The sequence below is a fragment of the Panthera pardus genome, unplaced genomic scaffold, assembly GCF_024362965.1.
Source record: "Panthera pardus isolate Hobbes unplaced genomic scaffold, ASM2436296v1 HiC_scaffold_12, whole genome shotgun sequence".
Taxonomy (NCBI): domain Eukaryota; kingdom Metazoa; phylum Chordata; class Mammalia; order Carnivora; family Felidae; genus Panthera; species Panthera pardus.
Window position 1 is genome coordinate 16641801 of NW_026526677.1, and position 21003 is coordinate 16662803.

The following is a 21003-nucleotide window of genomic DNA, read 5'->3' on the forward strand; positions in this document are numbered from 1 at the left end:
TGCATTTTATCTGTTTTTTGGACAAAATGCATTTTATCTGTTTTTTATTACAGTTAGTTTCAGAGACATTATCTAATACAAGTATATCTGAATTCATGAACTAATGAGTGTTCTAAAAAGTAGATTTTTTTCTAAGTGCTTAGTCCTACATCTTAGGTAGTAAATATGTCAGTTTGACTTATGTCAAACACGTATTTGGTATATACCAAATATATACACTTTAAATGTATATCGTTTCTTGTTTGCCTTGTTAGAACTACATAAAGAAGAAATTGGGTTCTGATGTTAGTAAATGTTCTGTAATGGTGAGGATGTAGGCATATTTTAAAAATATTTTATGATATTTGTAGTTGAAAGAACTAGAAGAAGAATGGGTCAAATTGCCAACAGGTGCTCCTAAACCAAGTCGATTTCTGCGTTCCCAGCAAGAACTAGAAGCGAAATTGGAACAGCAACAGTCTGCTGGTGGCGATGCTGAGGGAGGTAAGCCAGTTTTTAAAACACCGGTTTCTCTGAAAATAAGAACAGGCCCTACCCCAAGAACATAGGCACGTTTTGTAGGACTGCCATTTAATACAATAGAAGTTGTTTATAGCATTAACAACGGATTCTTCCTATACAGCGATTTCATTAGGTTGTGAAAGGAGTGATAACTTTTTGGTAAGTAGAAACATTCCATCTGTTTTTAAGGTTTGTTTTGTTTTTCTTCTGGAAGGTGGTGATGATGGTGATGAGGTGCCACAGATAGATGCTTATGAGCTATTGGAGGCAGTAGAAATTCTTTCCAAACTTCCCAAAGATTTTTATGATAAAATTGTAAGTAACGGTAACCTTCTTTCATTTATTTCATGTTAAACAGTTACTAGATTATAATTAGAGTGTTCTATGGAGCCCTTGCCCGGTATGCCCCCTTCCACCCAGTATCTTCCCTAGGAGAATGAATCAGTTGCTTCTTTGTTCCCATACTACTTTGTATATATACCTACTGTAGCACTTTCTTTTACTTGTCTTGCCAAAAACCAGAACATTATTTTTGACTTCTCATTTTTCCTCATTGTCTTCCTGGTTTTACCTTTAAATATCTCTCAAATTCATCTCCTTTTCTCCATCCCACTGCCAGTAATTTACCCCAGAGTTCCTTGACCTTGGTACTGTTGACATTTTTTGCCAGATAATTCTTGGTTTTGGGGGGCCGTCCTGTGTATTGTGGGGTGTTTGCCAGCATCTCTGGCAGTTACCCACCTAATATCAATAATACCATTACTCAAGTCAATCACAATGTCTCCAGACTTTACTAAATGTACCCCAAGAGACACAACTACTCCCAACCGAGAGTCTTATCCCAACCACCACCACCATCTCTTGCCCTACGTGCTGCAGTAGTCTTCTTATAAGACTGTCTCTGCTCTTGCCTCCTTCCATCATATTTTCCAATGTAATCAAAGCTGTCATTTTTGAAAATAAAAATCTTCCCATATCATTGCTTCACTAATGTCTGAAATCATCCTATGGCAATTGAGGCAAACTATGACACGTTTGAGGCCCCTGCTTATCTTCCAGCCACTTCTCTAGTTACTGTCTAATTATTGTGCTCCCATCATACTGAACTCCTCCCGGTATCAGATATGCCACACTTTCCCCACTAAACTCTGGACCTTAATATATGCTGTTCTTTCTGCCTATAGCATTCTCTCCGATTCACCCCATGATACTTCTTGATCTTCTAGGTCTTACCTTAAGAATCACTTTTTAGGGGAGATCCTACCTGTTAGCCTAAAGTAGATTAAATCCTCTTGCTGTAACACCAAAGCAGCTTGTACTTCTCTTTTCATAGTGGTCCTGACCTAGGATTGATTTATTTATTGAAGACCTTCCTAGCTCTGCCATCAGCTCCTTCAGTCCCCCATTAACTTCTGATTAACAAATATTTGGTAAATTGAATTCCACTGTAATCTCCTCCAGGGTGACAAGTTTGTCATCTTCTTTATATCCCCAGTTCTTTCAAATAGTGGGTATTCAAAATTATTGAATGATTAATTGATCTCTAGTGAAGTATTTTCTGCTTTATGGTTATCAAACAAAAGGATTAGCATTGTAGCACCAATGTATAAAACTGATCTCCAATATTAGAACAATTTTGGCTGTTGGTTGTATGATGGTCTTTTTCTAGTCTTTTTAATGTTGTTAGTATGGACATTCCTTTCACCTGTGAGATATGCTAGAAATGCTTTCTAGCAGTGTTTTCTGTTTAATACTTGTTTACTAACATTTGCCTAGAAAATGAGAAGGAAAAGTCTGTGGTATCCCATTCTTTTACTTGTAGAACTTTTAGGGTTATGAAATGTTATGAAAATACTTATTATGTATGAACAAAATTTTATACGTATATATGAGCAAATCATTCTGATTTGCTGCACAATTTTGCAATTTTATTTTTTAACCAGCTTTAGAAAAAAATTTCTGAAAACAAAAAATAATTATGTATCTTTGAATTAGGAGCATGCAAGAAATAGACTTTTATTTTCTTATTTTGCCTTATTTTCTGTTCTATAAGTGACTCATACTATGTCTTGCAGGAGGCAAAAAAATGGCAAGAGAGAAAAGAAGCCCTGGAGGCTGTAGAAGTACTAGTGAAAAACCCCAAACTGGAAGCAGGCGATTATGCAGATTTAGTAAAAGCATTAAAGAAGGTAAACATGAAGAGTGTCAACATTGGTACATTGGTATCTCAACAACAGACCAGGCCTTTGAATTTCTCATCATCTGTCGTTGTTTTTATCACAACTACATTGCCATTTAAGGAACACTATTGATGGTTTTCTAATTATAGGCATACCCTTTTTTTTTTTTTTTTTTTTTAATTATGATTTTTTTTTGAGAAAGAGACAGAGCATGAGCGGGGCAGGGGCGGAAAGAGAGAGGGAGACACAGAATCCAAAGCAGGCTCCAGGCTCTGAGCTGTCAGCACAGAGCCCGATGCGGGGCTCAAACCCACAAACCATGAGATCATGACCTGAGCCAAAGTCAGACGCTTAACTGACTAAACCACCCCAGGTGCCCCAGGCATGCCCTTTTAAAGGATTGTTTAAAGTGACTGTCCTATGTTAGTGTGGAGGGATTGTGTCCTATGTTAGTGTGGAGGGATTGGTTTTTATTCTTTGTTTATTATCACTTACTCTAAGTATGCTGTCTGATAGCATATACAGACCTCAAGAAAAAGAGGGTCTTTCTAATATAGAACCAAATATTCCAGTTTTATAATTCCATAGGATGAACTATTTATTTATTTTTTTTTAATGTTTATTTATTTTTGAGACACAGAGAGACAGAGCATGATCAGGGGAGGGGCAGAGAGAGAGGGAGACACAGAGTCTGAAGCAGGCTCTAGGCTCTGAGCTGTCAGCATAGAGCCAGACTTGGGGCTTGAACTCACAGACTGTGAGATCATGACCTGAGCCGAAGTCGGATGCTTAACCAACTGAGCCACCCAGGCGCCGCTATTATTTTTTTAATTTATTTTTTTAATGTTTATTTACTTTTGAGAGAGAGAGAGAGAGAGAGAGAGAGAGTGCAAGTGGGGGGGGGCAGAAAGAGAGGGAGATACATAATTTGAAGCAGGCTCCAGGCTTCGAGCTGTGAGCACGGATCCCAACGCAGGGCTCAAACTTACGAACCATGAGATCATGACCTGAGCCAAAGTCCGATGCTTAAGTGACTGAGCCACCCAGGCGCCCCTGTAGGATGAACTATTTAAATTGGCTCTATTTAATGGGACGAATACTAAATATGAGGCATATTTTTCCATTAGATAGCTAATGATGCCACCTTGTATATCTGCGTGCAAAGTAAAGGATGTAGGGAAATGTCATTATAAAGCAGGCAAGTGCTAAATAAGAAAGAAATGTTTTTAACGTTTATTTATTTTTGAGACAGAGAGAGACAGAGCATGAATGGGGGAGGGTCAGAGAGAGAGAGGAAGACACAGAATCTGAAACAGGCTCTAGGCTCTGAGCAGTCAGCACAGAGCCTGACGCGGGGCTTGAACTCACAGACCGTGAGATCATGACCTGAGCCGAAGTCGGACGCTTAACCGACTGAGCCACCCAGGCGCCCCAAGAAAGAAATGTTTTTAGAAAACACTTTGGTGTTTTGGTTTGGTGTTGCTTAGGTTTAACCAAGTTGAATGCTGTTGGTGGATAAATTTATATGTAGTGGCTTTCCATAAAATCTGAAAATATAGATCAAACACTGTGGACATAGGTGTAGAGCTTAAGAACAAACTCTGTGAAGACATGTTCTTAAATATAGAAAACTTTGTTTCATTTGCTTCTTCAGCCTGAAATTACAAAGGATTAGAATGGTGAGAGAGGAGGTTAATTTTTAATTATATGCACATGTAAGTATAGTTATTCTTATTATTCGTGGTACTTATGTTCTGTAAAGTCACCAAAACACTGAATAGCAAATACCAAACCATTGCTCCTAAGGGAACACAGGGCACAGGGCTAGGGTCCTGTGACTCTTTGGTCTCAACATCTCAACAATATCAACCAGTCAATACATAACTTATTTTATTCTGTTTGAAGATGTCTCATTTAATATATATTATTGATGCATTAACGGTGAACTCAGGGCCAGCAGCACTATAACTCATGCCTTGTATAAAGCTTATTTAACACACATAATTTCTGCGTGACACATATCACGGCCTTTTTGTGCTTAGGAGCACTAGACAGCACTTCACTGCCCTTGGGGGCCATTTTAAATAGTGAAAGCAGCAGCGAAAATCACAAAAATGAAAAAAAAAGAAAAAGAAATGTGGCACTAAACAGACCATGAAAAAGATACTGTTTACAGTATGAGAGCTGAAAGAAGTCAGAGTGTTGCTTTGTTCATTCTCAGCTGGGAATGTGCACACCAGGCAACTCAGATTTTCCACAGCTCTTTGCTTGTCTGAATGACCAGGAGAGTGCTGCGAGAATTGATTTTGGGGGTTATAAATAAACGTTAACGAGTAGGTGAATTCGCAAATATGAAACCCGTGAATAATGAGAACGGACTATGTTTTCTCACTGTCAGCCTCCCACACTTTCTTCCAAGTGAGATTTGGAGGCAGAGATATGATTTGTCACAATCTTTTAGTCTTCCATCTTCCAATCCTGAAGAACCCAGACCCAGGCAAGATTAGTGAGAAGGGAGTTGCCCAGGGGGAAAAGATTTCACCAACCTGGAGCTTGGGAGGAAAGAGGAGGGGTAAAAAGGCACTAAGAGAAGGAAATGAAATTCTAATGGCCTTGAGAACTTCAGATTCTCTGTGAATTCCAGCGTATAATTTTTATCAGGAATCTTAGTACTTGGCCCTGAATTCTCAAAGCCTCAGATAAAAGCTCTCATTTTTTCTTATCTAATGGTACAAATATTAGTTGATACTTTCCACATGGATTTCCTTAGGATATTAGCTTTTCAAATAGTGTTCTGTGATTTCCATTGGCATTATGAATATAAATATAATCTTTTGCTGATTTGCAGATAGGATCATGGATTTTATATTTAGGTAGACATAGAGACAATAGATTTCTGTGAGAAACTTCTCCCTCTTCACATGGTAAAGTGGGGGGCAGGGCGATCAAAGGCTACAAACAAATCAAAAGAAATTTAATTTTGTGGTTAAAATATTTAAAACAATGAAAAGTTAACTTCAATTGTATAAATTAACCTGAAACAAGGCATTAAAATTTTTTGTGTGTGATTTTACTTACATGTAAACACAAACTTCATATTCATATTATATTGACTTAAGAGAGACCTATCAAAAACGTGGAAATGGTGAAATAAGAGAATGAGATTGAGTAGGCTACAGACCGATCACTCTTCCCTCCATAGTCTTTTCTCTCTATTGTCTATATTGAGTAATCCCAGTAATTTCACTATTTTTTGCCTTTAATACAAGTAGTAAAGAACTACTCATTTGAAATTCCTTATGGTATTCCTGAAATTATTTCTTAAGCTGTCTTCTTTCAAGCTGTCATCTGACTTAGCATATTTTATGGACTTTCCTGTTCTCACAAGTTATAGGTTCCTTCATTTATAAAGATACCTTCTCCCCTGCCCCTTACTCCTACCTCCCCCCAATATCTTCTTTGACTTGTCAATTACCTATGGATGTTGGTTGATATCTTTAGATTAAGATTTGGGTTTTCAAGGTGTTTTTATTATATACTCTACAGACTTATGTGTTATTAGACTTTTTTCACTTGGTTTTTCTATATTTCCCCCCTTATTGCTTACATTCATCATAGTTTTCTTTTTTTTTTTAATTTTTTAAATGTTTATTTATTTTTGAGACAGAGAGAAAGAGAGAGAGAGAGAGAGAGAGAGAGACAGTGAGAGTGGGGGAGGGGCAGAGAGAGGGAGACAGAATCTGAAGCAGGCTCCAGGCTCTGAGCTGTCAGCACAGAGCCCGACGTGGGGCACGAACCCACAAACCATGAGTTCATGACCTGAGCCTAAGTCGGATGCTTAACTGACTGAGCCCCCCAGGTGGCCCCATCATAGTTTTCTAAACACAATAATCATGGTGGATTTAATTGACTTCTCTCTTTGTCAGCAGAATGTTTTTGTTCTGGTTACTGTTAACCAGTAGCTTACATTGCTAGTTAAAGATAAATACTAGATGGTAACTAGAGTTGACCCTTGATGAACAATACAGGTTTGAACTGCATGGGTCTACCTACTTACACATGGGTTTTTTTCAATGAATATAGAACAGTAGTGTAAATGTATTTTCCTTGTGATTTTTTTAAATAACTTCTCTAGCTTACTTTATCACAAGAATATAGAATATAATACATACACAAAATATGTGCTAATCAATGGTTTATGTTATCAGAAAGGCTTCTGGTCAGTAGTAGGCTATCAGTAATTAAGTTTGGGGGGAGTCAAAAGTTATATGTGGATTTTGACTGCATGGGGGGTCAGTGCCCCTAACCCTCATGTTGCTCAAGGATCATCTGTACTTAAAATCTTATTGTAGGCCTAGCTTAAAGGGAGAAGTGACAGCACTTTTAATTATAGAATATTTCCCATTATTTAGGTTAAATTAACATTGTGAGCTAAAGCTTCCTTCCTATAGTCTACAACAGAGTCACAGAGTGTTTTCAAATCTGGAATGGAGTCCTTCCCTGCATATTCTATTTGTCTTAAAAATAAACACTTCTCCACCTCCCTCACTCCCATTTCCCAGTTTAGAACAACTTTAGTCAAACTGGGATGTTTGACATGTGTTGATAGGCAAATAGGCCTGATCCATTATTCACCTATAAGTTCATTCAGTCCTTTACCATCTTGAATTATAGTAGGTTTACAACATCCTCTTCAAAACTTTCCTAGGACCATCAGTGTCTAGGATTCAGCTTCCACTGGTTACTGCTCTAATGGTGGATAAGGAGAACTATTCTCCTAAGAATGGGATTGATCGATGGCCATCTGCTTCTGAATTATGTTAAAATACTGGCTCCAAATCCCATCCCAGATTCATTGAACTAAGATTTCTTGGAATGGGGTCTGGCATGTTTTTGATGACCATTCCTAGAATATACATGTAGATGTTAAATCTGAAGCCTAGCACCTAAATAATACCTGAGAGTTCTTTTGGTTAAAAAAAAAAAAAAAAAAAAAAAGTAATCCAAACATTTACAAATGTCAATAGTGAATTTATTTTTATTTTAATGTTTATTTATTTTTGAGAGAGAGAGAGACAGAGTGCGAGCAGGGACAGGGCAGAGAGAGAGGGAGACACAGAATCTGAAGCAGGCTCCAGGCTCTGAGCCGTCAGTACAGAGCCCGACGTGGGGCTTGAACTCACTGTGAGATCATGGCCTGAGCTGAAGTCAGACACTTAACCAGCTGAGCCACCCAGGTGCCCCACAAATGTTAATAGTGAATTTAATACACGGGGCACCTGGGTGGCTCAGTCGGTTAAGCGGCCGACTTCGGCTCAGGTCACGATCTCGCGGTCCGTGAGTTCGAGCCCCGCGTCGGGCTCTGTGCTGACAGCTTGGAGCCTGGGGCCTGTTTCAGATTCTGTGTCTCCCTCTCTCTGACCCTCCTCCGTTCATGCTCTGTCTCTCTCTGTCTCAAAAATAAATAAATGTTAAAAAAAAAAAATTTAAAAAAAAAATAGTGAATTTAATACAGAACTGAAGGGAGGGGTGCCTGGGTGGCTCAGTCGGTTAAGCATCCGACTTCAGCTCAGGTCACGATCTCACGGTCTGTGAGTTCAAGCCCTGCGTCGGTCTCTGTGCTGACAGCTCAGAGCCTGGATCCCACTTCAGATTCTGTGTCTCTCCCCCTCTCTCTGTCCCTCCCCTGCTCATGCTCTGTCTCTCTCTGTCTCAAAAATAAATAAAAACATTAAAAAAAATTTTTTTTTTAATTAAAAAAAAAAACTGAAGGGAATTTTTTTCTCCATGGATTTACAGTAGTTAGGGATTTAACAAAATGTTTATTCGGACCCTGATCTCATTTTCTCATAAGGAAAATGAATTTGCCATAGCATGAGTTTACAGCATGAATATGCTTTAGCAAAGAAAGCAAAGCTTTGGAGTAGAACTGGATTTAAATCACATCATATCACATTTGCTAGTTCTTACCTCAAGCAAATTAATCTATATTTAATTTTTGAAATCTATAAAATTTGCTAATATTATCTACAGGGTTTTGGGTGAAAAATTAAATATGGATTATAAAGCACCTATAAAATTATAACATCTAATTTGTTTTTAATAAATGTTAATCTTAACTCTTCATCCTTACTCCTCAGCATTTAGGGAGTGCAGCTAAATGCCATCTAGAACTTCCTGGCATGCTATCCATTAGGGGTTGTTTAATTCAGGGAATCTGGAAGGAAGCATTCTACTTATGGAATATCAGATCTTAGAAACGAAATAAAATCCAAAGTGGAATGGAAGCATTACTTCTACTTGGGAAAAAAGTGAAGAGTGAAAAAAACAAGGATCTGAGACATGTCAGAATAAAACAGCTTTTGGGGGCACCTGGGTGGCTGAGTTGGTTAAACGTCTGACTTTGGCTCAGGTCATGATCTCATGGTTCATGAGTTTGAGCGCTACATTGGGCTCTCTGCTGTCAGCACAGAGCTCACTTAGGATCCTGTCTGTCTGTCTCTCTCTGCTCCCCCCCTCAAAAATAGGTAAACATTTAAAAAATAAAATAAAGTAGCTTTTTAACATCCAACTGACTTGAGCAGTACACCGCAGTAAAATCTTAGCAGGAAGGCACCCAGGCATAGTCACTGTCTTGCTTAATTGACACAGGTGCAGCTACTACCTCTGAGCTTTGATAATGCTGGGTTTTGTGGGGCATAGTGTAGGGGGATGGTAGTATAAATAATGCTGGAGGAGACTCTGTTAAGAGACTGTAAATGCACACTTGATGATCATCAGGTAATATGGCAGATGCAAGGGGGCTCCTGGGTGGCTCATTCAGTTAAGTATCCGACTTTTGATTACAGCACAGGTTATGCATGACCTCTCGGTTTGTGACAGCATTATCCTTCTTGGGATTCTCTCTTTCCCTCGCTCTCTGCCCATTCCCTGCTGATGTGAACTAACTTTCTCTTGTCCTCTCTCGCGCACGTGCACGCTCAGAATAAATAAATGAACTTTAAAATGGCAGCTGCAAAGCCAGAAGCTCCCTCAGAGGAATGGTTGCAATGGCATTTGCAATTTAGAGCCCCCACGGACTTCTGGAAGGTACCGAGAGCAGTTTCTACCAGTGCTCCTTTAGTATAAATGTTGGAGCTGCCGCCTTGTGGTGTCTTTCCTCTGAGATACACTGTCTTTTGGCTTTTCCTGCCCCAGAGCAAAGTCAGCAAGCCTCCAGCTTCTCTGCTAGTGTCGGAGTCCCCTCCTACACAGTTGTGCAATGCTGACAGCCCAGACGACCACTAATGGAGAGTTAACTATTTGAAGTTGTGGTTTAATGTATGTTATTGGTAGAACTTTTAAGGTAAGAGACTAAACAGAATGAAGGGAAGCCCCCAAATTTGGTATTGTCAAGGAAGACTTTTTCCTCTTTTGCAGGAAGCAAAATTGGCTGTCCATTAGCGTAACAGGGTACAGAGTTCTTTCAAGAAAAACTTTTCAGTCCCCTTCTCCTGAGTTGTGACTATTTTGTTTTCTTTTTTTTCCTCCCTTTGTAGGTTGTTGGAAAGGACACCAATGTCATGTTGGTGGCTTTGGCAGCAAAATGTCTTACTGGCCTAGCTGTTGGACTAAGGAAGAAATTTGGACAATATGCAGGACATGTGAGTAACACTCCTTTTTAGATACAAATCAACAACATTAACAAGAATGACAGGCTAGTTTGCTTTAGGATTTAAAATAGGTCTTTATATATTGGGCAAAGTGAATTTTTCATTAAGTTTTATTAAAATTGAGCATAATTCCTCAAAATATTTCAATAAAGATGTCAGTTATAACTAAATTCATTAGCTTTATATAGAAAATTGGGCATATGACCTAAATATTTAGTTGAGTTGATTTGCTTATTATTTACTTATTAATATCCTGCTTTGTTCTTATAAGATTATGTGTAGTATAACAGGATTAAATGAAACTGGTGATAACTAACACAGAGTAAAATTGAAAGTAGGAAAGGCAGTATAAAGCCAGAAGTGAGATGAATATATAAAATGTATTTTATAGCATTTTCCTATTTGAAAAATAATAATCTACTTACATACTTGAGACATTTTCTATAGATTAGACTCTTGGTAGTGTATCAGTTTAATTTATTCTAAGAAACCTGACTGAAAACATTTGTTGAATATACTGTCTTTGTGTAAATTTAGAAGCACTCAAGTTTGATAACAGTTTTAATAAACTGAGATGTTTTCTTTAACTGGGGCATTTGTCAGTTGGCCTCTAAATCTGGTCTGAATTACTTAGAGTGGTTCAGCATCCTGAAAATTGATCATACTGAACTTTAGGGTTGAACTTGCTAGCCACTTGATCATTTGATTCCCTAGATTGACTTTTTAGAGACTCCTTATAGTTTGTATTTATGTTGTGAAGTTAATGTCTAACCTCAGTTATGGCATTTGGAGCTTGCTTACTCATAGCATTGAACATAATTTCAGAGAACTTAACTGGAAGAAAAAAAAAAGGACTCTACTAAATAAAAATACATCATGACTAGCTTGTTACCAGGGAAATAAAAATATGGGTCCATAAAACCCTTAACATGTAACCCATGTAAAATCATGTAACATGTAAAACATGCAAATCATGAATTGGAATAAAATGATAAGCAACATTTTCTAGCAATCAGTAGTATTTATTATGCAATACTTGTGTGCTTATGTGATGGTGTGTTAATTAGCTTTTGGTCAGTTTTGTGCTACTTACTAGAATATTTAAAAAAGAACATACTTTTGTCTTAATAATAACTTTTAACCTAGAAAACTATTTTTAAGATACATTTTAATTTACTAAATCCTAGTTGACTGATTACCTGGCCTGGTTTGAATTCTGATTCTGGCTTTGTGACATTTTGTTATGCAGCTTAAAGTTATAAAGCTTATAGTTCGGAGTATTTCCCCCCCCTAAAAAGTAGATCATATATAGTGTTTGATATCAAACATGTTAATAGTTCATGTTTACTTTCTTTAGCTATTTATAAGCTATTTTTTTTTTTTGGTAAAAAAAAATATATATATAAAAGCATGCTTGAGCTTTATAACCATTAAAACATTTTGATTTTCAATAGTTTATAACTAACTCCTAGTATTAAAAAGTCTTTTATATTTCTCCATGGAAACTGAATTCCTTCTGGTCTCTATCACTTCTGTGAAATCTTAAAAAATATTTTTTGAATGCCTTTGAGCTTTGCTATATCTTTTTGACCTCAAAAGACAACTTTAATTTGCCTGTTAGCACAGTGCCTGGCACTCAATAGATATTAAGTATTCAATAAATATTTAATAAATTAGTGATAGTTTATAAGATAATTATAAAAATTCCAACTTTATTGATCTAAACTTAGTACATCCTTCTGATCAAAATTGCTGTAACTTCAGTTACCATTTCTTTGTCTTTAGTGTAGTGAAAGGGTGGGAGACATCTCAGTCTGGTGAAGTATATCGGAATCTTAGAGGGGAAGAGAAATTACACACTCTGTCTATTCCCGTATCCTAAATCCACCTAGTTGAGAATCTTTTTGTCTAATAAGAGATGGTACTCTGATAAAAATGACTATATGGTTGCATTAAGGTGTAGATGCAGAAAATGGGTTGAGAAGCACTGCTACAGTGGCACAGAATGGGAACCCTTAATTGTTCCAGCATAAGGTTCTTGTGCCCTTAAGAAAAAAAATGACTTTTTATTCAACTTAGACGTTCACTTTGTTTTGGTAGCACCAAACATTGCTTTAGTAATGGCTGTATTGAGATATAACTTAAATACTGTAAAATTCACCCTCTTAAAGTGTATAGTTGAATGGTTTTAATATATTCACAAGGTTGTGTAACTATCACGACTGTTTAATTCCAGAACATTTTCATCTTCCCCCAAAAACCTTTATGCCCACTAGCAGTCACTTCTCACTGGCAGCCACTAATCCAGTTCTGTCTCTATGGATTTGACATTTCATGGCATCATTTAAATGGATCATACATAAGCCTTTATGACTAGCTTCTTTGACTTGGCATATTTTCAAGGTTCATTCATGTGTCATGTCAGTAACTCATTCATTTTTGTTGCCAGCAAAATAATATTCCAGCTGTTCACTTTCATAGGTTGTGCCAACCATTTTGGAAAAATTCAAAGAGAAGAAGCCTCAGGTGGTGCAAGCCCTGCAGGAGGCAATTGATGCAATTTTCCTTACTGTAAGTGGACAGCATGAGTTTGCACTTTTGTCTAAAGTAAATTTTGTCAGTGTAATGTTTTGATTGTTCTTATAGTTGAGAAAAGCTCATTGACCATGTTTTCTTTTTAAAGACCACACTACAGAACATCAGTGAGGATGTTTTAGCAGTAATGGATAATAAAAATCCAACCATCAAGCAGCAGACATCTCTTTTCATTGCCAGAAGCTTCCGCCACTGCACTGCTTCTACCCTCCCAAAGAGCTTGCTAAAGCCCTTTTGTGCTGCTCTACTTAAGGTATAGACTCTCTTTGGAACTGGGGGAATTTTTGATGCCTATGGAAGATTTTTTCCCATATTAATTATGTACAATGACTACTTGACTTTCAGACTGTAGATTATGCTCTTTTGAGGAGCAGACCCTCTGTGGCTTTGGAAACTGAATCCAAATTCTTGTACTCTTTGTGTTCCTGTTCTCAAAGAAGAGCACAAGTTAGCTTTATGATTCCACTAACTGCTAAACGTTGTTTCTTATTTGGCCCATATACTGGTGTTCAGCTGGATCTGGCCAAGCACAGGCATACAATTTGGAGTCTTTGAAGATCATTTGCATGTGAGGCATTTTAAATAGAGGGTAGGAGGAAAAGGAAGCACTTATTTGCTGAATGGATTACCAAAGGTTTCCTTGACCCAAAAAGAATTTGTGAAAGAGTAACTGTTGGTTGGCAAGAGGAAAACTACACTTAGCTTCAGTGAACTGTAAAAAGCAAATTCTTTATCCAACAGTCATCAATCTGAATTAAAATCAGTAATACCTAAAATATCTTATATTAAGACCATTTTGCTTACTTCCGGACCACAGCACATCAATGATTCTGCTCCTGAAGTCAGAGATGCTGCATTTGAAGCACTGGGCACTGCTTTGAAAGTGGTGGGTGAGAAAGCAGTAAATCCATTCTTAGCTGATGTGGACAAACTCAAGCTTGATAAGGTAGGTTAGTGACAGATTATAATGCAATTGGACAACAATCTTATCTCTGTGCATTATGGTTTTGTTTCGATTTCATTCGTTCTATTTCATGAAGATAAAAATGATGATATCAGCTTGTGAAATTTATTTAATTTGCCACTGGTGGTTCAGATCTGGAGTGTTGAAAAGATAGCTTTTGAGGATATAAATTTCATCTTAAGCTGTAGTGGTGATATTTGTAGAGATGGCTTTCAAATTATAAAAACACAAAAGAAAGCTGAGTGATCTGTCCCTAGAGAAGGTGAAAAGGATATTTTCAGATAAATTTGTTTCTAATACCTAAAAAGTTACTTTTCTAAATATGAATGTTTTCTATCAAAAATGTGGTTGTTGAATGTTTATTATAATTCTAATTTGTGTAGAAATAAAATGTAAGAAAGTAGATTGTTTATTTTTGCTTAAGCAAACTGAATTCTCATAGAGTTGTGGTTTAGATAGCTTATTAAGTAATAATATAGTGATTATATTTCAAAGTTGGGCTTAATGATGTTCATTTCAATTTCTTTCTCTAGATCAAAGAATGTTCAGAAAAAGTAGAGCTGGTACATGGTAAGAAAGCTGGACTTGCAGCAGACAAGAAGGAATTCAAGCCTGCTCCTGGAAGGACTGCTGCCTCAGGGGCTGCAGGAGATAAGGACACAAAGGACATTTCAGCACCCAAACCAGGACCCTCAAAAAAGGCACCTGCTACTAAGGTTAATAGATGACTTGGAAAATATGGTTCAAAAGTTAGAATTTCGTAAGACAGGGTTGGAGTCTCGGATTCATGGTTATCCTTCCAATATGATTTCATTTGAGAAATGAATGCATTACCACATTTAAAATATAGCAGAACATCCATCAACAAAGAGTATTCCAACAATACGTTTGGTTATGTAAACTTTAATAAAGCTAAAAATGGTAATGAAGGTACAGGAGTGCATTTTGAGTGATCTTAAAGTATTATTAAATAAAGAAATAAAATGGCAAAGCACTTAACATTAATAACATCACTTTGGTCATTTTGCTGATAATGCCGTTGAGTTGCATCACCAAGTCTACATACCAGTCAAGGTCTTGTTACTTTTATACAGTGTGGAAGGGAAATGCCTAGAGACAAATGTGGCATTCTTTTAGAGAACATTTGTCCTGTGGACTCTCTTAAGCATGAAATTATCTACCATGGATGTAGAAAGTTTATTCTCTTTTCTCACCCGGAACACCAGCATGAAGTCAGGGGAGAGAACTGGTATTTAATAAAGCATCATTTGGGAAGCATTTTACCTAAATAATCTCATGTAATCATCAAACAACCCTTGAAATAACTATTTTGAGATCCCTATTTTTCCAGAAAGGGAAATGGAGGCTCAGCAAGGTTAAGTATTCTACACATGCTCTAACAACTCTGATATCTATGTTGTTCATTTGTTTGTTTACTCTGACACCCCCAACCCCCCCACCACCACCATACTGTAAACTTTAAAGGGTAAAGATCTTGTCACTGCTCACTCCCCCATGCATAGCCGAGTTTCTGGCAGACAGCAGGAACTGGGCACACGTTTGGTGAATGGCCAGAGTGGCAGAACTGGTATTTGGACCCAGGTGCTTTTAACTACAGTCTTTGTACTTTAGTTCATCTTCTGCTGTCTCTTCCAGCTTTCTAATGGGGGGTTAGTAGCTAGTCTCTTCTGTCTCACCAGCTGTTGCCTCTCTGGATAATGACGTGGGCACAGTACCTTAAGGCCTTTTCTTATCTGGTCGACTTTCTCTTATGAAGAATTTAAAATAAGTAAGTGGGGAGCAACCTGCTTCATTTTTCTCTTTAATAGATAAGTAGGACAGTATTACCAATACACCTACTAAGCCAATAAACATATATGTCTGTGAAAGAAAAAAAAAAGGTAAGTAGGAGATTTGTTAATTGAGGTACCTCTCTATACAGAGAGTGCTATTTATTATAGAAAAGGATCCAGAAGAGGTGTTCTGGTTAGTCAAAAAGTATAGAATTTCCTATTTTGTCGGCCAGAAAACAATTAAATTTCTAACGGGTTATTATGAACCAACAGAATCATACTTCTGATATGAACCAGCAGGTATTAGAGGTTTTCATTTCATTAAAAAACCAGCATCTTAGTTTTGCTAACTATACCTTAAAAGCTTAGATTATGTTCAAGATGACATTAGTTTCAGAAGAAGTCTGGATGTTGAAGACAGTCTGGCCTTCTCTCATTTTATTTTTTCTTTCTGGTTTGGGGCATTGTTTAACAAATACCAAAATAGATAGAAGGAATGATGTGAACAGTGATATGTGTTACCATGTTAATGTTACTGTCAGTTGTGTGCCTTGTGATAAACTGCTATTTTCTTCTGACCTTTCAAAACTGGAGTAAAATAATTGAGATGTTTAAGCACAGTATTAGCAGATAGAAACCAGCAGGTATAATACAAAGTGTGACCAACTGAAGTTTATTCCAGGATTATAAGGATGGTTCAATATTAATATTAAAAAACTTACATTTAGAGATCAAAAGAAATCTAATTTCAGACATTGAAAAAGGAATATAGTAAATTCAACATATCTTCATGATAAAAATTCTTAATACATAGAAATAGATGGATTCTTTGACATGACTAAATATCTAGAAATAGATCTATAGATAGCAGTAGACTTCGCAAACCAAAAGTCAGCATCATGCTTCATAGTGATGAAATACTAGAAGCATTACTGTTAAAGTGAGGAGTAAAGCAAAAAATGCCTGCTGGTACCGTTATTGTTTACTAACTTCATACAATTAAATAAAGGAATAAAGTAAGACCAATGCTAATATAAGGAAGGAAAAGGCACAGTTATAATTTTTGTAGATCATATGATCATATACTTGGGAAATACAAGTAGGTCAAACAATAATAAAAAGATCCAGTAAGGTGGCCATCTTCAACATGGTTAAGCCACTTACTGCCATTGCCATAACAACCACTTTATTCCTTCAAAATTACATGGTTCTACAGTGAGTTAATGTATTTTTCTGTTATTGGGGTGCCTTGTGGTGAAGTATGGGGTAAATGTTAGAAGTTAGAAACTGTCCTTTACTAATGCAGGAAAGATTTAGAGGCATTTAAAGGCATCAAATGTTAATTCTCAAATAAAATGTCATATAATTCCAGTCCATTTTCATTTCATTTACCTCATTAGCTCATTCTGAATTGAAGGTTCTTAATAGTGGGGTTCTGCAGATTTCCCCATGAATGGTCTTCAGGAGCTCTATCTGCCCTTGGAAGTGTTAAGTTCTGTGGGCACCAAAAACACAGGGGTTTTTGGTCGGTTGAGTGGTCCCTCATTTTAATCCAATTTTTAGGGAGTCTCTGGCCCAAAAATGCTTAAGAACCACTGTTCTAAATCCTTAAGTGGTTTAACTTTCTTTTAAATTGCTTTTAGGCTGGTGGGCCACCTAAGAAGGGGAAGCCAGCTGTGTCAGGAGGTGCAGGGGGCACTGGAACCAAGAATAAGAAAGGACTGGAAACCAAAGAAATCGTGGAGCCTGAGCTTTCGGTCAGTATTCTACAGGATGCCTCAAACTCAGAAAACCACGGAAAGTCAATTCCTGGGAGAAGACTTGAGTTCTTTGCTGAGTTCTACAACATAGAGTTAATTGGTATTTTTCACTTAGTGAAACTGTGCCTTGGACGACCTTCCTTCCCCTTTATGGTAGTAGAGTAGAAAACTCGGGTACTATAGGATACCTATGGGAGTGTTCATGTAGTTCGGCCTGCAGCATTTTTACATTCTTGTCATCTGTTTCCTTAAGCAATTCTTAATTTTAATGTTTTTGCATCTTACAGATAGAAGTATGTGAAGAAAAAGCTTCAGCTGTCCTTCCTGCTACCTGTATACAGCTTCTAGACAGCAGTAACTGGAAGGAAAGGCTGGCTTGTATGGAGGAGTTCCAGAAGGTAGGTGCATGGGGATGAGTTGAGTGTGAAAGAACATTACATTACAGAGAAGTGATGACATCAACAAAGTACTTGTCCTACTTGCTGTATTTTATAAACAGTGACCATGTTTCAGAGTGTTAACTCTGATGAGCGGGGGGTGAGGGGATGGGGAGGGACTGGTTTTTTAGCTGCATAGTGTATATCTTTTAACATCTGCTTTCTGTGGCTTCTATAAGCTCATAACTTAGTACTTACTCAAGAAAGTTAGGTTTATTCTGAATTATAGGTTTAGATGAATTTTAATATTATGGTATTTAATCATTAAACTTACTAGGCAAACATATAACTCCACTTAAACCACCCCTCTTCCCTTTCTCTGCTTTCCTCTTTGTTGTCATGATTCTTGGAAGAACAGATATTATTCCTTGGTGTGAGAAGCTCCTTTCAGAAATCTGTGTTGGAAGGGAGCATGGAAGTTCCTTTCGGCATATACTCTATGATTCTGATGAGGAGGGTGTGGAGGAACCACAAGAGCACTGGGACTTGAGGCAGGAGACCTCGCTTCCAGGCCTGCATGTGCCATGCATCAGGTTTAGACCTGAGTTTGCACATCTTTGAAATTTAATACTTAACCACTTCTAATCTGTTCTACTTTGCTCTATGTTTTTAGGAAAATCAGATAAGTCAAAATATGTATAAGCAGTTTCTGCCTCAAACTAGGCAAATGAAAACTGTTACTGTTACATTCCTTGGACCAAATTCTTTGTGAAACCTGAAATGTGGAGGGAAAAGAGTATCACTGGTATTACTATAACAACTGTACATCAGATATCCAACTTAAAAAGCACTATAACAAGCTATCTAAGCTCTCTCTATAACCCTCCTTGCTTCCATTCTTCTCTCTCCTTCAAGTCACCTGTTTCCCTCACTAATCATTAAACCCTTAATTCTGATTCTCTTATTTTACTTCAAGGCTGTTGAACTAATGGATCGAACTGAAATGCCATGCCAGGCATTAGTGAGGATGCTGGCCAAGAAACCTGGATGGAAGGAAACCAATTTTCAGGTAATTTTTAATTGGAGATTTTAGTATCTTTTATTCAAGTAATTTCTATCATATCATCTATGGAGTAAGAGAGAGAGAGAATTTTGGTAATGATTTTTAGCTTTTTTTTTTTTTAAATCACTCAGCCAGTATGTCATCTAACTTTAAATGTGAACAATGGAGTATGTGCATTTTGATTAAACATAGAACTATACCTTTGTGTAATTGGGAGTTTATATATATGGAAGTATTATCTATATTGTTTGTGTAATTTATGTATATATTTTTTTTCTCCTCATTAGTTAGGCCTGGAATCCCCCTAATCTTCACATATGCAAGGGAGGGATAAACAGTGAGACAGGTTTCTTATTTGTTTGGATAAAAGATAAATGGTCTTTAAATTACCAGTGAAAAATTGCCACATAATTTAATGCATTAACTGGTAATAGAGATGAAATTTTGCAGTGCTGTTATTTAGTCTAAAGCGTCCGTGCAAAGGGAGGTTTAGGAAAGTGATATAGGAAGGAAAAGGAGAAAAGTTTCCTTGTCCTCTTCAGATATTCATAGACCTTGTGGGAAACAAAAGTTTGAAATATATCAGGTTTATTTTTGGCATCCCGCTAGTCTCTTTTTTGCTTCTATTCTGCCACCTCTTGTTCCCTCTATAGGATCCTTGGCTCCTTCACACACTGTGTTCCCTTAGCACTGTTAACAGCACCTCAGCCATACCGTCCAGTACCACAAAGCCTTCTTCTGCCAAGAGGTTCTCATGCTGGCCTCCTCCCCCACACACCACGTTGAAAACCCCTCTTTATGCAGCTTCTAAGATCGGTGAAAGAAGCATCCTTGATTTGAGCTTATACCTTCCTATGTGTTAGATCCGTAACAAAGGATAATTTTATGTATGTATTTTTCTTTATGACAATTTTATTGAGGGAGTATAAAGCTCACCCTTTGAAAGTGTACAGTGCACCAGTTCTTAGGATATTTGCATAGTTCTGCAACTCCTACCACTCTGTAACTTTAGAATATTTTCATCACTCCAGCAAGAAACCCCATACCCATCGGCAGTCACTCTCTCTTCCTCCACAAATCCCCCTCGCCACCCACAGTCCCTGGCAACTATTACTCTACTTTCTGTCTCTATACATTACTTCTCATGGACATTTCATAGAATGAAGTGTCTTTTACTTAACTTAGTCTTTTCAAGGTTTGCCCATATCGTAGCATGTATCAACTCTACATTCTTTTTTTTACGGCTGAGTAATATTCCATTGTATGGATATAGAACATTTTATTTACCCGTTTGTGTTGCTACACATTTTGACTATCTCTGAACATTGCATGTACAAGTGTTTGTGTGAACGTGTTTTTCATTCTCTTGGATATATACCTAGAAGTAGAATTGCTGGGTCATATGGTAACTGCGTTTAACTTTTTATTTTTTTTTTTTTTATTTTATTTTATTTTTTTTTTAATTTTTTTTTTTCAACGTTTTTCATTTATTTTTGGGACAGAGAGAGACAGAGCATGAACGGGGGAGGGGCAGAGAGAGAGGGAGACACAGAATCGGAAACAGGCTCCAGGCTCCGAGCCATCAGCCCATAGCCTGACGTGGGGCTCGAACTCACAGACCGCGAGATCGTGACCTGGCTGAAGTCGGACGCTCAACCGACTGCGCCACCCAGGCGCCCCTGCGTTTAACTTTTTAAAGAACTGCCAAACTTTTCCAATGTGACTTCACCATTTTGCATTCGTACCAGCAATGCAAGAGAATTCTAATTTCTATACATCCTCACCAACTCCTGTTATTTAAATATTCAAACAGGACAGAGGGAGATACTTATGGGCAAAGGCGTCTCAAGTGCCTTACATCTAGCATCTTCACATTAACATCTTTAAATTGTTTTCACAGCTTCTTCATTCTTCCACTTAAAAGTATACACGTTGTTTAAGTCTCTCAAGTTCTGTTGTGTGTGGTGTGTGCATGAGGGTTGTAGTTTTTTTGCAGATAACACTAGTGGGAATGCTGAGTTATACGGTTAGTATGATCATTTATTATGTATTTCAAGATGTGTGTTCAGTACTATTGCAAATAACCGTGAGAGGAGAATAGAGAAATTAATTTTTTAA

At 37.4% G+C, this 21003-nt stretch overlaps 1 protein-coding gene across 4 annotated transcripts in view; it reads left to right on the forward strand.

Moving 5' to 3' along the window:
- The window catches only part of CKAP5 (cytoskeleton associated protein 5), a 113518-nt gene that overhangs the window by 49457 nt on the left and 43058 nt on the right, over positions 1-21003 (forward strand). For all 4 annotated transcript variants that reach the window (XM_019412339.2, XM_019412342.2, XM_019412341.2 and 1 more), the window contains exons 6-16: positions 351-483; positions 716-816; positions 2577-2690; positions 10220-10324; positions 12815-12904; positions 13017-13181; positions 13746-13874; positions 14426-14608; positions 17329-17442; positions 17733-17843; positions 18799-18891. In XM_019412339.2, the coding sequence (XP_019267884.1) occupies positions 351-483; positions 716-816; positions 2577-2690; positions 10220-10324; positions 12815-12904; positions 13017-13181; positions 13746-13874; positions 14426-14608; positions 17329-17442; positions 17733-17843; positions 18799-18891 (1338 nt within the window). The remainder of the gene's footprint in view (positions 1-350; positions 484-715; positions 817-2576; positions 2691-10219; positions 10325-12814; positions 12905-13016; positions 13182-13745; positions 13875-14425; positions 14609-17328; positions 17443-17732; positions 17844-18798; positions 18892-21003) is intronic.